Raw genomic sequence first — 12,147 nt, 5'->3', positions numbered from 1 at the left:
CGGCAGCTTTGTTCCTGTCCAGGATGCACCTGGGTGGCCTCTGGACCCTGATTGTTTGCTCTGGGGCCAGCTGGGCCACATCAGGGGGAAAGCAATGCCAGACCCAGGACAAAGCACCTGGTGGGTGCTGGGGCCAGCCTCCCTGCGAACCAACCAGGCCACCCTGAGGTACTCACCAACTTCTCCTTCAAATGGGAGGGGCACTGCACACTTCCTGGGGCTCTGGAATTGAGGAAGTGGGGCACCTCGCAGGGCTCCAGTCTGTGCTTAGACTGAAGCAGGCCCCAAAAGACAGAATCATGCCAGAGGAAGCTCTCAGCAGCCACAAGAGAAGTGCCTTGTCCTCCAGCCCAGGCCCCAGAAAGATGCTCCAGCCCACACTGGCTTCTGGGTGTCAGACAGCAACCCCACTAGGAACTCTGTGCCTCTGAGCTGGGCCAGGCACATCTGTGTAGACGTGGGAACTGAGGTCCTGACAGGAGTGGGACCTCATCTTGGGCTACAAGGTGGACAGGGACCACATGCATGCCAGAGCTTGTCATCCACCACCCTAAGAATGGCTCTAAGCCAGAAGCGCAGGCACTGGCAAGCAGCAGCTCTCAGAACATCAAACCAGCTGCCTTCTCCCCACCGTCCCTGTGCCCCTAACCCCATGCCCTGCCAGGCACTTCCCTAGCCCACTTTGCAGAGAGCAGGCTGTCTGGTAGTAGGGACCAGGAGGGGCCTCTTTGGGGGGTCATCACATTGCAGAGGTGGGAAGAGCCCCAGCCTGTCACAAGTTGGTGCCAGACCTAGGGGTGGGGGGAACCCAGGTATCCCAACTCCCACGCAGTGCAACCTGCTTCCTGCCCAATGGGTCCTGGTGACATGCCTGTCCTGTGCTCTTCCTCAGCCCTCCTCCTAGGACTGTGACCCTCTTCTAAGAACCCTGGACTCACATACACTCAATAACGAAGGCATCCTTCAGGGACTCCTGGGGCCTTTCCTTGCTCTGGGTCTGGTTCGGATCGAGTGGCAGAGATGGCAGGCTGTGCCTGGTTACTCTCCACCCCTCTGACCCGCCCCCCAGGCCCCCACCCTGCCTCCTGCACAGATGCACTAGCTGTGGCCAGCTAAGCCCTGACCTGGCAGGCTCAGAGCTCCTGCTTTCCCCACAGCCTGGGCCCTGACCAGAATCCTCTCCTCATCTACCTGGTGCAGAGCACAAGACCCTTCCATCTACCCTGCCTTCCATTTAAAGGACAACCTAAAACAGAACTCAGGTCAAACCAAGGGTGTGGGAAGTGCAGCCCTGCAAGGATAGGGCCAAAGAGCTGGCGACTGTGTCACCAGGGCATGGCCGCCTAAGGCCTAGGACCCCAGCCCTGTGAGGCTGTGGATGGAGGGGTGCGAGATCCTTTTTGGATCTCTCCTCTTCTTGAGGAACTTGTTTTCTTGCTTCCACGCATCAAAGCCACCCCCCTCAAAGAAGTTCTAGAACCTTCCCTAAGTCAAGGTGGTAACAGTTCCCTCCCCAGAGGTGCCGTCCTGGGACAGGAAGAGCAAGCACCAAGTCTAGGAAAGCAGAGTCCCTGGGCTGGCCCCACTGGGAGCCACCAGGCTATGAGCAGGTTAGGAAGTCAGGCTACAAAAGGACTCCCCCTGTGACTAGCCTCGGTCTGCTCCGGAGGCAGCTGGCATGACAGCCAGGCAGGAGGGACGTTTTGGGGAGGGGAGACTCCACACCTGAGGGGCAGCAGCTAAGACAACCTATTCTGTCCCTGCGCCCAGGGGTCCTAGGGGGGTCACTCCTCCTGCCGCTGTGACTGGTGCCCACTGCACACACAGCCCAACATGCTGGTCTCAGTGGCCTCTTGCTGTTCCCAGCAGAACCAGCTCTACATACTCCAGTGAGGGGCAGAAGCTCCATGTGTAAGCGAGCACCCCAGGCCCCACAGCTGGCGAGTGGGGAGAAGCTGGAGACACCCTCAGTCCCAGTGTAGTCTTTCCCCTGCCCAGCCCTGTACCCCAAGGACTTGGGTGCTGCACTCTGGAAGCTGGGCCACGGTGGATGCCCATGGTTGTCAGCACTCACAGGCCACACCTCAACTCAGGCCGTGGGCTCTGGGGCTCCCCAGGTGTAAGCTCAGTTACTGGACAGACACCGGCCCTGGGAGGGGGGGTCTCGGGCTCAGGAAAGGCCCCCTAGGTCACTTAGTGTGTAATGGGGTGACCCTATGGGCCCTTCTGCACAAGACACGCAGCATGTGCAATGTGACAAGCCCCAGTGTTGTCCTGGGCTGCGCTCTGCGGATTCATAATCATTCCACACAAGATGCACAGGAAAAAAAGGCTGGACTGGTTTGCTTGCTCCGAGTGGTATAATTACCGATTTTTTTCCTCTACAATTTTATATATTCTGAAAATGATCTCCAAGAAGATGCACTGCTAGAAAACAAAACAAAAAAAACAACGCTCAAGGCACCCCCCCCCTTCCCCACAACAGCACGTGTCTGGGCTACTGTTGGGGAATGCCAGGGTTTCCGTTCTTGTAGGGTAACTTGGGCAGGGCTTCTGGGGTCTCAGCACCCCCATCTCAGGCCCAGGCGTCTGGCCTATAGCTCTGCTTTGCAGCCCAGGGTGGGACCCGGCAGACACCAGCAGCCCCCCTCCCTCCCTCAGGTCCTTCCTCCACAACATTTCCTGGCCTGGGAGCCGCAGGGGAGGGGCAGCCAGAGGGGATGGAGCCTGAGCTCAGGTGCGGTCCCTCTTGCCACAGCCAGTCCCAGGGGGCGGCGAGGGTCCTGTCCGCACCATGTCAGAGGAGCAGCTGGAAGTGTCGAGCTAGAAAAGCCCAAGCCTGATGTGTTTCAGCAATTTTAATACATTCAAGAATATTTAATAGAACAAAATAAAAAAGTACTGTCAGTCAGCAGAAGCCCGTGGTTGAGAGATACAGAAATGTAACTGGCCCTTTTGCAGTAAAGCTTGTGCTTGAAGGGAGAAGAGGCAAAGTGACTTCCTGAAGGCTTCACGTCACGTGCCACTGGACTAAAAGCACCTCACAGTAGCACTTTTAGATATATATGACCATCTAGAATTATCCCATAAAGCCAAGAGTGTTAGAAGGATCCTATTAGAAAAAGAAAAGTCATGCTTCCAGAATCTTCTTGCCTGCAGACCCATGTGCAAAACTGTAGGCAGCCTGGCCCGGCACCCCCGCACAGCCTCTTCTCAGGGAGGCAGAGACGGGCCCTGAAACAGGCTGGGCCCGCTCCTGGCACTTCCGGCGGCCACTCTCTCCCATCACTGACCCCAGTGGCAGCCTTGTGGGCACAGCCCCAGGCCCCCCGGCATGAGCTGCCAGGGCTGGCTCACTTGGCCAGGAAGGGACAGATGTGTGAACTGCAGACCCAGGAAAATCTTCTTCATAGGACAAAAAAAAGCACGCCCCAACAATAATAAATAAACAAAAACATGGCTGCAGATCAGACACACTGGGTCCGGACAGGAGCACAGGCTTCCACAAGGGCAAATGAGAGCAAAAGTGGGACTCAGGAAGACCGAGTGAAGAGACATTTAAAAACCAGTAATTCTCACCTAACAGTCCCTCATCTGATAGCACAGGGCAACCATCAACAGAGCAACAGAAACCAGAACGGAACCCGGTCGGGGAGGACAGGGACAGGTATCCGCCAGGGTCTTCCGGTGCGCTCTGGGACTGGATTCCACTCACTGAAACTCTCCTTCCTTAGCTGAAAACAGGCATTTCACAAAAAGCCTCCGGTTGGGGCAGCAGCCAGAGCTGCCAGGTTAGGACATCTGGGCAGGGTGGATGGGCACATACCAGCCAGCTGGTGACTGCGGGCCAGCAGGCTGCGTGCGCGCACACACACACACACACACAGCCCATTTCACAATAACCACATTCTTTCCTAGGCTACAGACATGTCAAACTCCTGGTCTAGAACACCATGCTCGAACGCAGAACCCTCGGGCCCATGTGCCGGCTGGGCAGCCCTCTTCGCATCCTGTGGTTGGGGCAGCAGCCCTGCTTCCACGGCTGGCGAATCTTCCTCATGCCACTTCGCAGGTGCCAATCACAGCTGTATTCTAGAAGCAGCAGGTCTCGACACTGTTCAAACCAACAGCTACTGTGTTAGGCGCACGTGAGACAGGGGATCCCTGTTCCCCAGAAGGGCTGAGTCCCAGCCGGAGAGTCAACTCCACAGAACCCCTCATAATAAGGCTTCGGCTCCACCGCACAGGGGGGTGCTGGTGCGGCTGCCTGTCACTTGCAATCTGGAGGGTGGCGTGGCAAGGGACCAACTCCATCACAGGGCTGCAGGGCACCAGCCCTGACGCCATCTGCCGTGGCTGTGGTCTCGGCGGCCTCCAAGACCCTCTATCCGGTGTACCTGTGCAAGGGGACTTAAGGCACTTCCTTAAATTCTTGCCCAGGAGGATTTCATCTGAGTGACTCAGTGACTTTAAATTACCCTGCTGGGCTCCCTCAAGCTGTTCGGCTTTTTCTCCTGCTATTTCTGACTTCATTTCTGACTTTCACCATGCTAACGTCCAGGTTTTGTTTTTTCTACTGTACTACAACAATTTAACTTTGGTACTAATAGAACAGGAGCTATTTTCCCCCAATATTGCTCATTAGAAAAAAAATTTTTTTTTCTTTAACTAGAACTCCTTTTGACCAATTCTTTTGTCCAGAAACCTAAAGTCGGAGCTGGGTTCCCAAGCGCCTTCCAGGCTGAAGGACAGGTTGGCAGCAGCGAGGCCAGGGGGCTGCCTCTGGTCAATAGAGGCCCAGCCGCAAAACCAACACTTCAGCAGCGGTGGGCGCTACCAGCTGGGAACTCGAGTCACGATCACCTGTGAGCTCAAATCGCAAACACCTAAACCACGTGGGCCAGGCCAGCCCTGTCACACGGAAGCAGTGGCTGCCCCAGTGCCATGGTGACACACTCCGTGGCCCTCCACGTCCAGGGCCACAGCTGCTCCCCAGGCACCTGTGCCAGGCACCGAGTCCCCTGCCTGGTTCTCACGGGTGACAGAAGCCACACTGGCGAGTAGTCAAGAAGAGCTGCGGCTGGAGCTTTCACTAACCCCCCGTGAGCTGCCCACAGTTCACCCCCCTTTCCCAAGTTTAGTTGTGCAGGAGCTGGTTTTTACACCCCATGGCACTAATGCAGTTCAGCATTCTCTTCAGAAAAAAACTCTGGCAGCAAACAGCGTGTGTGACATGCGTGGAGCCCACGCCGACCTCTGGCCGGACGGGTTGTGTGCAAGGAGCCGGCTGCGAGCCGTGGGCCACAGAGGCCCGAGTTCTCCTGACTTAGAGGCCCTGGCTGAAGGCTCACACGCTGCGGGGCAGCCCAGAGAGTCGCTGAAAGCTTGACGGGGTGCGTAGCTAATGGCATCGTCGTCACTCGGGGACGGGGAGAGTCCTGGTGCGCTCAGGTTTCAAAGTACTTGTAGATAGCGGTCACGTACAGCATCACGCTCTGCCAGTCAGGCCGCTCGGTCCGCACCATCTCACCAATGTCCTGGCAGAGAAGGAAGAAACCTGTTAGAATCCTGCGTCACTTCTGGGCCCGTCCCGAGAGGCTCCCCGACAGCTACACGGGCCCTGGCACGGGGCAGGGCCTCTGACTTTGGGCCAAGCCTGATCACACCTCCAAAGGCCTGGCCAAGATGCTTGCTTCATCGCTGCCAAATGCGCCCAGAAGCACCAGCACGGTCCCTGAGTTGCCTGTCTGTGCCCGAGCCCTGCCCCAGAGCCCCACGCCAGGCCCCCCCACCTGCTCCCGGCCACAGCCCTCTGAGGATCTTCTGGGGCCTCAATCCCTATCTGCCTCTTTTCTTAAACTCCTCCGTGTGGTCACTTCTGAGAGCCTTCTCACCCCGGTCTCTGTCCTACGGGAGTCTCTATGTGCCCAGGGCTCCCAGAACTCAACCTCCCAACGCCCTTCACCATGGCAACCATCTGAAATCATCAAAGACACTGTTTTCTAATTGTATCCTGCAGAATCCCAGTCATCTGTGAGATGCCAGCTGATGAAAGTGAACATAGGAGACCCAGGACTTGGGTATAGGACTGGGAGCCCCCCAAAAGAAAGACCCCCCCACCGTGGCTGAAGAACATCCATGCCTTTCCAGCGGAGCCTTGCCCCAGAGCACTGCTCTGGGAGGTTCCATGGTTGAGGCCACAGCCAGCAGGATGGAATGGGCCACCCACTGGTGACTCGGTACAGAAAAAAGGAAACATGTTCGTTCAATGTAACATCTTGACTAAGGGGTTTTTGGCGGGGTGGGGGTGGTGGCCTACTTTTATATGTTGGAACTTTACATGTGATGTAAAATACCCAGATAACAGAGAACATGTCAATAATGGTAACGTCTCTTTGTCTCTGTACCACTGAATAGAGGCCGCCCTAAACAAGCCAATTTCTATCAAGTCAGAAGATATGCTTCTGGAACTCCACACGAACACGCCTGTGGGGTAAATATGAATGTAAACACTTCTTCAAAGCCATCCAGCTGTTACCAGTCAGGGTGAGGGGTGCCCTCGGGTCAGTGACCTGGCCTCGTGGGGCTCTCACTCTGCGAAGTCCCCGAGCTGCACGCTGGCCACCACGTGTCCCCGCACGACACCAACGTCGCGATGCTGAGTTTATAGAACGTAAGTGTCGCCGGGTGTGGAAGGACTGGCTTTGCATCTGGACTCAGTATCTTCTACAGAAAGTCAGACGTGGTGACGAGGTGAGAACTCTGACAGAAGCATGTCTGTTGTGAGCTACCGTGGGCGCCGGGCAGAGGCCTGACGACCCTGAAACACGAGGGTTTTCTACAACTCATGTCTCGCCCGAGCGGCGTTTGCCACGGCCGCCGTGAAGCGCGGGAGCGTCTGCTCAGCCTCTAAGCCTCCTTCTTTGCCTTGCACTCGCCTCCCCTCTCCCTCTAGTTTGACAAAAGGCAGACAGACCTGCAGGAATGTGCCTCTGACAGGGACTTGCTATCAACTTGTTAGCATTTCTTCTTCTGAACCTAGGGATTCAACTAAAAAAGGTGACTCTAAGGAAGTCAAAGTTGCCGGGGCTGTGGTCAGGGGGACTCAGCCCACCTCAGGGCGCCTCGTCAGCACACTTCATGTGAGGCGTGAAGCACCCCTGGGATTGAAGTGAAACCCCTGCCTGCGCCCCTCCGATGGGCTGCTCGCTCAGCTGGCCAGGGCCTGGCTGGGCCCCCACCCCCACGCACTAGCCCCCTGATCGTCAGGACACCACACCCCCAGGATCCCCCTCAAGGAAAAGGAAACTCTTCCTAACAAAACGGAGGCGCCCAGCCGGCGACTCACCAGTGTGGATTTGATGCCGACGCTCTCAGCCGCCTGGAAGGCCAGGGTGAAGTTCCTTCGCTGTAAGAGAAACTGTATGACTGCAGTGGACAAGCAAGGACGGGAGGAAGGCGACCTGCACTACTCACGACGCTGGGGAAGACAGAGAGCCATCTCCATTTGGTACCAGAACAAACCTACACTGGAGCCCCTGGAGCCCCCACTGACCCTGACTGCCCCTCCACAGGGCCCACCAGCTCCTCTTGTGACCAGCTGCGGAGCAGTCTCCACATGCTCGTTCTTTCCTCACTGCGCCAAAGGGCCACTTTCGACACATCGGTCCTCAGCCGCCCGGACCTGGACCCCAAAAGCTCATCAGAAACACCTGTCAAGTGAGCTTCCTCCCCAGGAAGAATCTTCCAAGTGTTATCTGAGGGCAGGAGGGCACCAGAGGAGGGCTCAGGCCTGGGACCTCTCCCAGTGCCCATCTGGACTGGGGCTGTGCCCAACCCTGTCCCCGAGCAGCTCCCTGAGTGGGACTGCTGGACAACGTGGGGCTGGCAGGAGACTGGCGGCATGGGAAGCACTGCCCAGACCACTCATGCCTTGAGCGGCTCTCCGTGGTCAGGCCTCGATCCTAAACGTCATCATCCAGGAAGGCTGACCACTCTCACCAGGAATGTGGTAACTTGGGGAATGCTGAACCCGCCAAACGTCCCACACAAGGTAGGTCAGGGACTGGCTGGCTCGGCACAAATAACTCAATCCCAGAATAGGGCCAAGCTGGGATAGGGCCGTGGTGAGCTAGCACCATGGCAGGGGCCCTGCTGCTGGAAGGCTCTGCCTCTCCTGTGTGGTAAGGACTCCGGAAGCCCGGCTGTTTCACAGCCAGCCTACCTTATCTTGGCTGTTCAGCTCTTGATACGGAATGTGGGCCGGAAGGTATGTATGCAGGAGAGCACAGAAGGCCAGCCCGTCATTCCAGCTGCTGCTGAAGTTTGTAATGTCAATATTCTGTGGGAAAAGAAAAAAACATGTAAGTAACACACCTCGTGATCTCAGGAGCATGCTGAGGAGGGGGAAGGTGGCCTCAGATGCCACATGGCCTCCAAACCCCAGGCAGGGGAGACCGGTAGGTGTCAGTGACTGGCCTTTTCAGCAGGTGCCCATCCCATCCTGCCCAGTGCCTACAGGTCACTGCCCCCTTGGCCGCACACATCTGAGCCACCTCCCCCTCATGTGAAGAACTGTGGGCACAGGGAGCTGGTCTGGCAGCTCTGCGGCCTTGCAGGGCCCTGGGGAGCAAAAGTGCTATGTTAAGAAGTTATGATTCAGCCTGACCTCCCCTATTAGGGCTCAGGACAGATTTACAGTCCATCAAAACCTCTGTGTTGTGAGGACGTCAACAGCTGCCTTTCTGCATTAGGAGACATTGGGAGCCGATGCACGCTGGGGCTGTGCGCTTTCCCACAGAGCTTCTCCACGGTCCCCTCAACCTTCTTGGAAGAGGTGCCTCTTTCTACAGTCATAGTAAATTATTTGCAACCAAAAAAGTAACATATTCAGAATAGTTGACTATATGATAACACAGTTTGGCTAATATGTAAGCTTTACCCTTATTTGCAAGAATCCTTTGGAAGTTGAAACTCCACAGTGAAATTTTGGAAATTCACACACTTTATGTAAATGCCGCAGACTGTAAAAGAGAGCACTTCCAAACACCTCTTGTCTGTGGCCCCACTGTTTCTTTCATGCAGATTTCAACCGCATCAAGGGTTAGCTCCCTGGGGACTGAGAAGCCTCTAGTTTATTAGCGAAGGCAAACTCCCACTCCTGGACACAGGTTCTCACTCCTCCCAGGGACAAGTGCTCACAGCGATATGAATACTAGGCATATGTGTACAGGGTTTTACAAACTCTGCCATCCCTCACCCTGGGTTTACAAACTGTTAGGTCCTCACACCAAGCAGGGGCCCTGGGGCTCATGGACGAGCGGCAGGTGGGGAGGATAGGACCAGGCTGGGCAAGTGACCCTTCCAAGAAAACAGTCTTAATTCAGACTCACAGCTCTCGGTCAGTCCCCCACAAAAGCGTGGGACTGAACTGTTCATCGGCCTTGTCACTGAAATGATTTGTCTGGCCCCTGACTGCAGACACCCAGAATGCTGCCCTCTGGGGGGGCTTCCACTCAAGCATAAGCCTTCAAAAAGGCAGCAGCTCTGTGGGCAATCATTCCGGAGGCCATTTCCCCTCGGTAACCTGATTATCAGGGGTGGCCAGTCTCACCGATCTGGCCTGAAAGCACTGTTCATAAACTGTGGTGAGAAAAATTACCAGATTAAAGCACAAAAGGATGCAAACCCGCCAAGAGTCACAGGGAAGGTCTCAGTAAGCTTTCAGGGCCATCTGACTTGGCCTCTAAGAGTGCTCCCACCAACCCTTCCCCGGCCACCGGGGCCTGGCAGGTCCTCCCTGCCTCTGGGCCGCAGTCCTCACACTTCCTGGCCACAAACACACAGCCCAAACAAGCATTCCTGTCCTAATCCTGACAGGCCCCCGTTCCAGTGGACAACGACAGTTACTGCCGCCTGCAAGGGCGTCGTGCAACCAGCGGTGTCCGACAGCTACAGCTGATCGCTGCCACAACAAACTGGCCTCTTTCATCCCATCTGAATCTCAGGAAGCAGCCAGCCAGGGGAGTCAGTGCCATCTGGGAGGAAACTGGACCCAGGGCAGGGAAGTGACCTGTCCAAGGTGCTGGGCTGGCAGCGGGGAGGACAGGGTGTCATTTTAATTCCATCATCACCCAGGAGCAGTTTTAGATAAGGAGGCTGGGACTCAAGGAGACCCAAGTTCCAGAGCTGACCTGTGTAGTTAGTCAAACTCAGGCCCATCCAAAGCCCATCCATGCTCCTCCTAGGAACCCGACCAGATCCCATGACAGGTGCTCTGATCAAAGAGCCGAGGGCACCTCGTATCATTGCATGACAGCAGGGCAAGCAGCCTCTTACTGATGTGTCCAAGCCCTGTGCGAGGCCGGCAACATGTGGCTGCTGAGGACTCCCAACCCTTGCCCCCAGAGGCCACATTCATTTCTGGAGGAAAACAAATCTCCACTTCCTGCCGCTGCAGCCCCCTCTCCAGCTCCCTGAAAGGCAGGCGTCTGGCAGAGCCGCCTACGTGCCTGGCCTCCCCGCGCCGCCCGGCAAAGGCTCCTGTACCAGAGGAAACGGCTGCGCCCCAGCGCCCCAGCTCCCCAGCTGCGGGAACCCCAGCCTTCCCCAGCTTCCTCAACACAAACCCAAACTCAAGCCTGGAATCTCCAGGCAGAGCAGCGACTTCATTTACAAAACATGCTGAAGAAATTTAAACAATGAGGAAACAATGGCTTCTTGAGTTCCAGGGTAGGGGGAGTTAACTTTGAAGTACCTGAAAACCAAGCTTCCCAATCAAAACAAAATCCAAGCCCAGGCCGGCTGGCAGGTGTCTCCGCCTCCGCCAGCTGGAGGCAGCCAGGCTGGACACTGTATCCGCTGAGGACAGCGAGCCCACTCTGCACCGAGTCCAAGCGAGACCTCTGAGTGCTCTGATGTCCTGGCCCTCCACCTCCTCAGCCCTGGGGGAAAATGAGGCCAGGGCTTCAAGGGAAGTGGAGAAGAGCCTAAAATCTGAGAAATCAGGACCCAGGCAAGGCTGCCACCACCCCATGCCACCACAGCAGCGCTGGGCCTGCGCCCTCTGCTCCCCATCTCAACCGCTTGTTTCACTGTTCTTGATGACAGGGCTGAAAAATCAAACTACTGGGAAATAATACAGATTGAACATAGAAAAGTCTATATAAACAACAAAGCCAGTCCTTTGAGGCTGAAAAGAGTGCTAGAAAATTCAGATGGGAAGACGGGAAAGGTCCCCTGGCTTCCTCTCTGGAGCTCTTGATTCCACGGCTATTAATTTCAGTTTAAGAAGCCACCTCATCGGGGCACCTGGGTGGCACAGCGGTTAAGCATCTGCCTTCGGCTCAGGGCGTGATCCCGGCGTTCTGGGATCGAGCCCCACATCAGGCTCCTCCGCTATGAGCCTGCTTCTTCCTCTCCCACTCCCCCTGCTTGTGTTCCCTCTCTCGCTGGCTGTTTCTGTCAAATAAATAAATAAAATCTTTAAAAAAAAATAAAAAAAAAAAAAAAAGAAGCCACCTCATCGCAAAGTTCAATGATCCGTAATGGTCTTATGGCATTCACAGATAGGCTTTTTGACATGTTTATTTCACAAAGGTTGTCTAGAAATGGGCTATTTTTTTTAAAAAGTGGCATTTTTCGGTACATAAGGAAAAACCCTTGACTGTAAAGCCTAAGTGCACTTCTCTCTGGGCAGAAGGGCCCACTGACATTTTGCAGATCAGCGCAGGGGCTGCGGCAGGGTTGAGGGTCTTCCACCACACAGGTCCTCACCCCTACATGGACGGCTGCTTCAGCAGGCCAGCCAACACCTTTAAAATAAACTATTCTTAAAGCTCAAAAACGATGTTTTGAGGGGAATACGCACATTAATGGAAGGACGTTCTATTGCTCACTATTCACAGGCAATGGCGCCAAGCTCTCTAAGAAGGGAACAATTTTCTTTTAAAAATAGGGACAATGGAATATACTAGTAATTATAATACAAGTTTCTAATTAATGAATTCAGATTTTGCGTTTGGTTTTCAGGTCAACTCAGGACTTCTCTACTCTTCCAGATAAGTCTATGTTTGGATTAGGCGGACAAAAATGAGAGGGTTGGGATATGTGTCAGAACAAAAGTTCAAGAAAGCATTCAACACAGAC

General features: G+C 55.2%; 1 protein-coding gene across 1 annotated transcript in view; it reads right to left on the bottom strand.

Annotated features, from left to right (window-relative positions):
• Positions 1-2,350: 2,350 nt before the first annotated feature.
• SPECC1L (sperm antigen with calponin homology and coiled-coil domains 1 like) overlaps positions 2,351-12,147 on the bottom strand; it is a 122,720-nt gene continuing 112,923 nt past the window's right edge. Inside the window, exons 14-16 of the mRNA XM_040619485.1 lie at positions 8,225-8,341; positions 7,349-7,408; positions 2,351-5,537 (exon numbers count right to left, since the gene is read on the bottom strand). Coding sequence (XP_040475419.1) covers positions 5,448-5,537; positions 7,349-7,408; positions 8,225-8,341 — 267 coding nt within the window. The 3' untranslated portion in view covers positions 2,351-5,447. The remainder of the gene's footprint in view (positions 5,538-7,348; positions 7,409-8,224; positions 8,342-12,147) is intronic.

Source organism: Ursus maritimus, unplaced genomic scaffold (genome assembly GCF_017311325.1).
Source record: "Ursus maritimus isolate PB19 unplaced genomic scaffold, ASM1731132v1 scaffold_33, whole genome shotgun sequence".
NCBI lineage: Eukaryota > Metazoa > Chordata > Mammalia > Carnivora > Ursidae > Ursus > Ursus maritimus.
The sequence above is the reverse complement of the archived record's forward strand: the minus strand, read 5'-3'. Positions and strand labels throughout refer to the sequence as shown.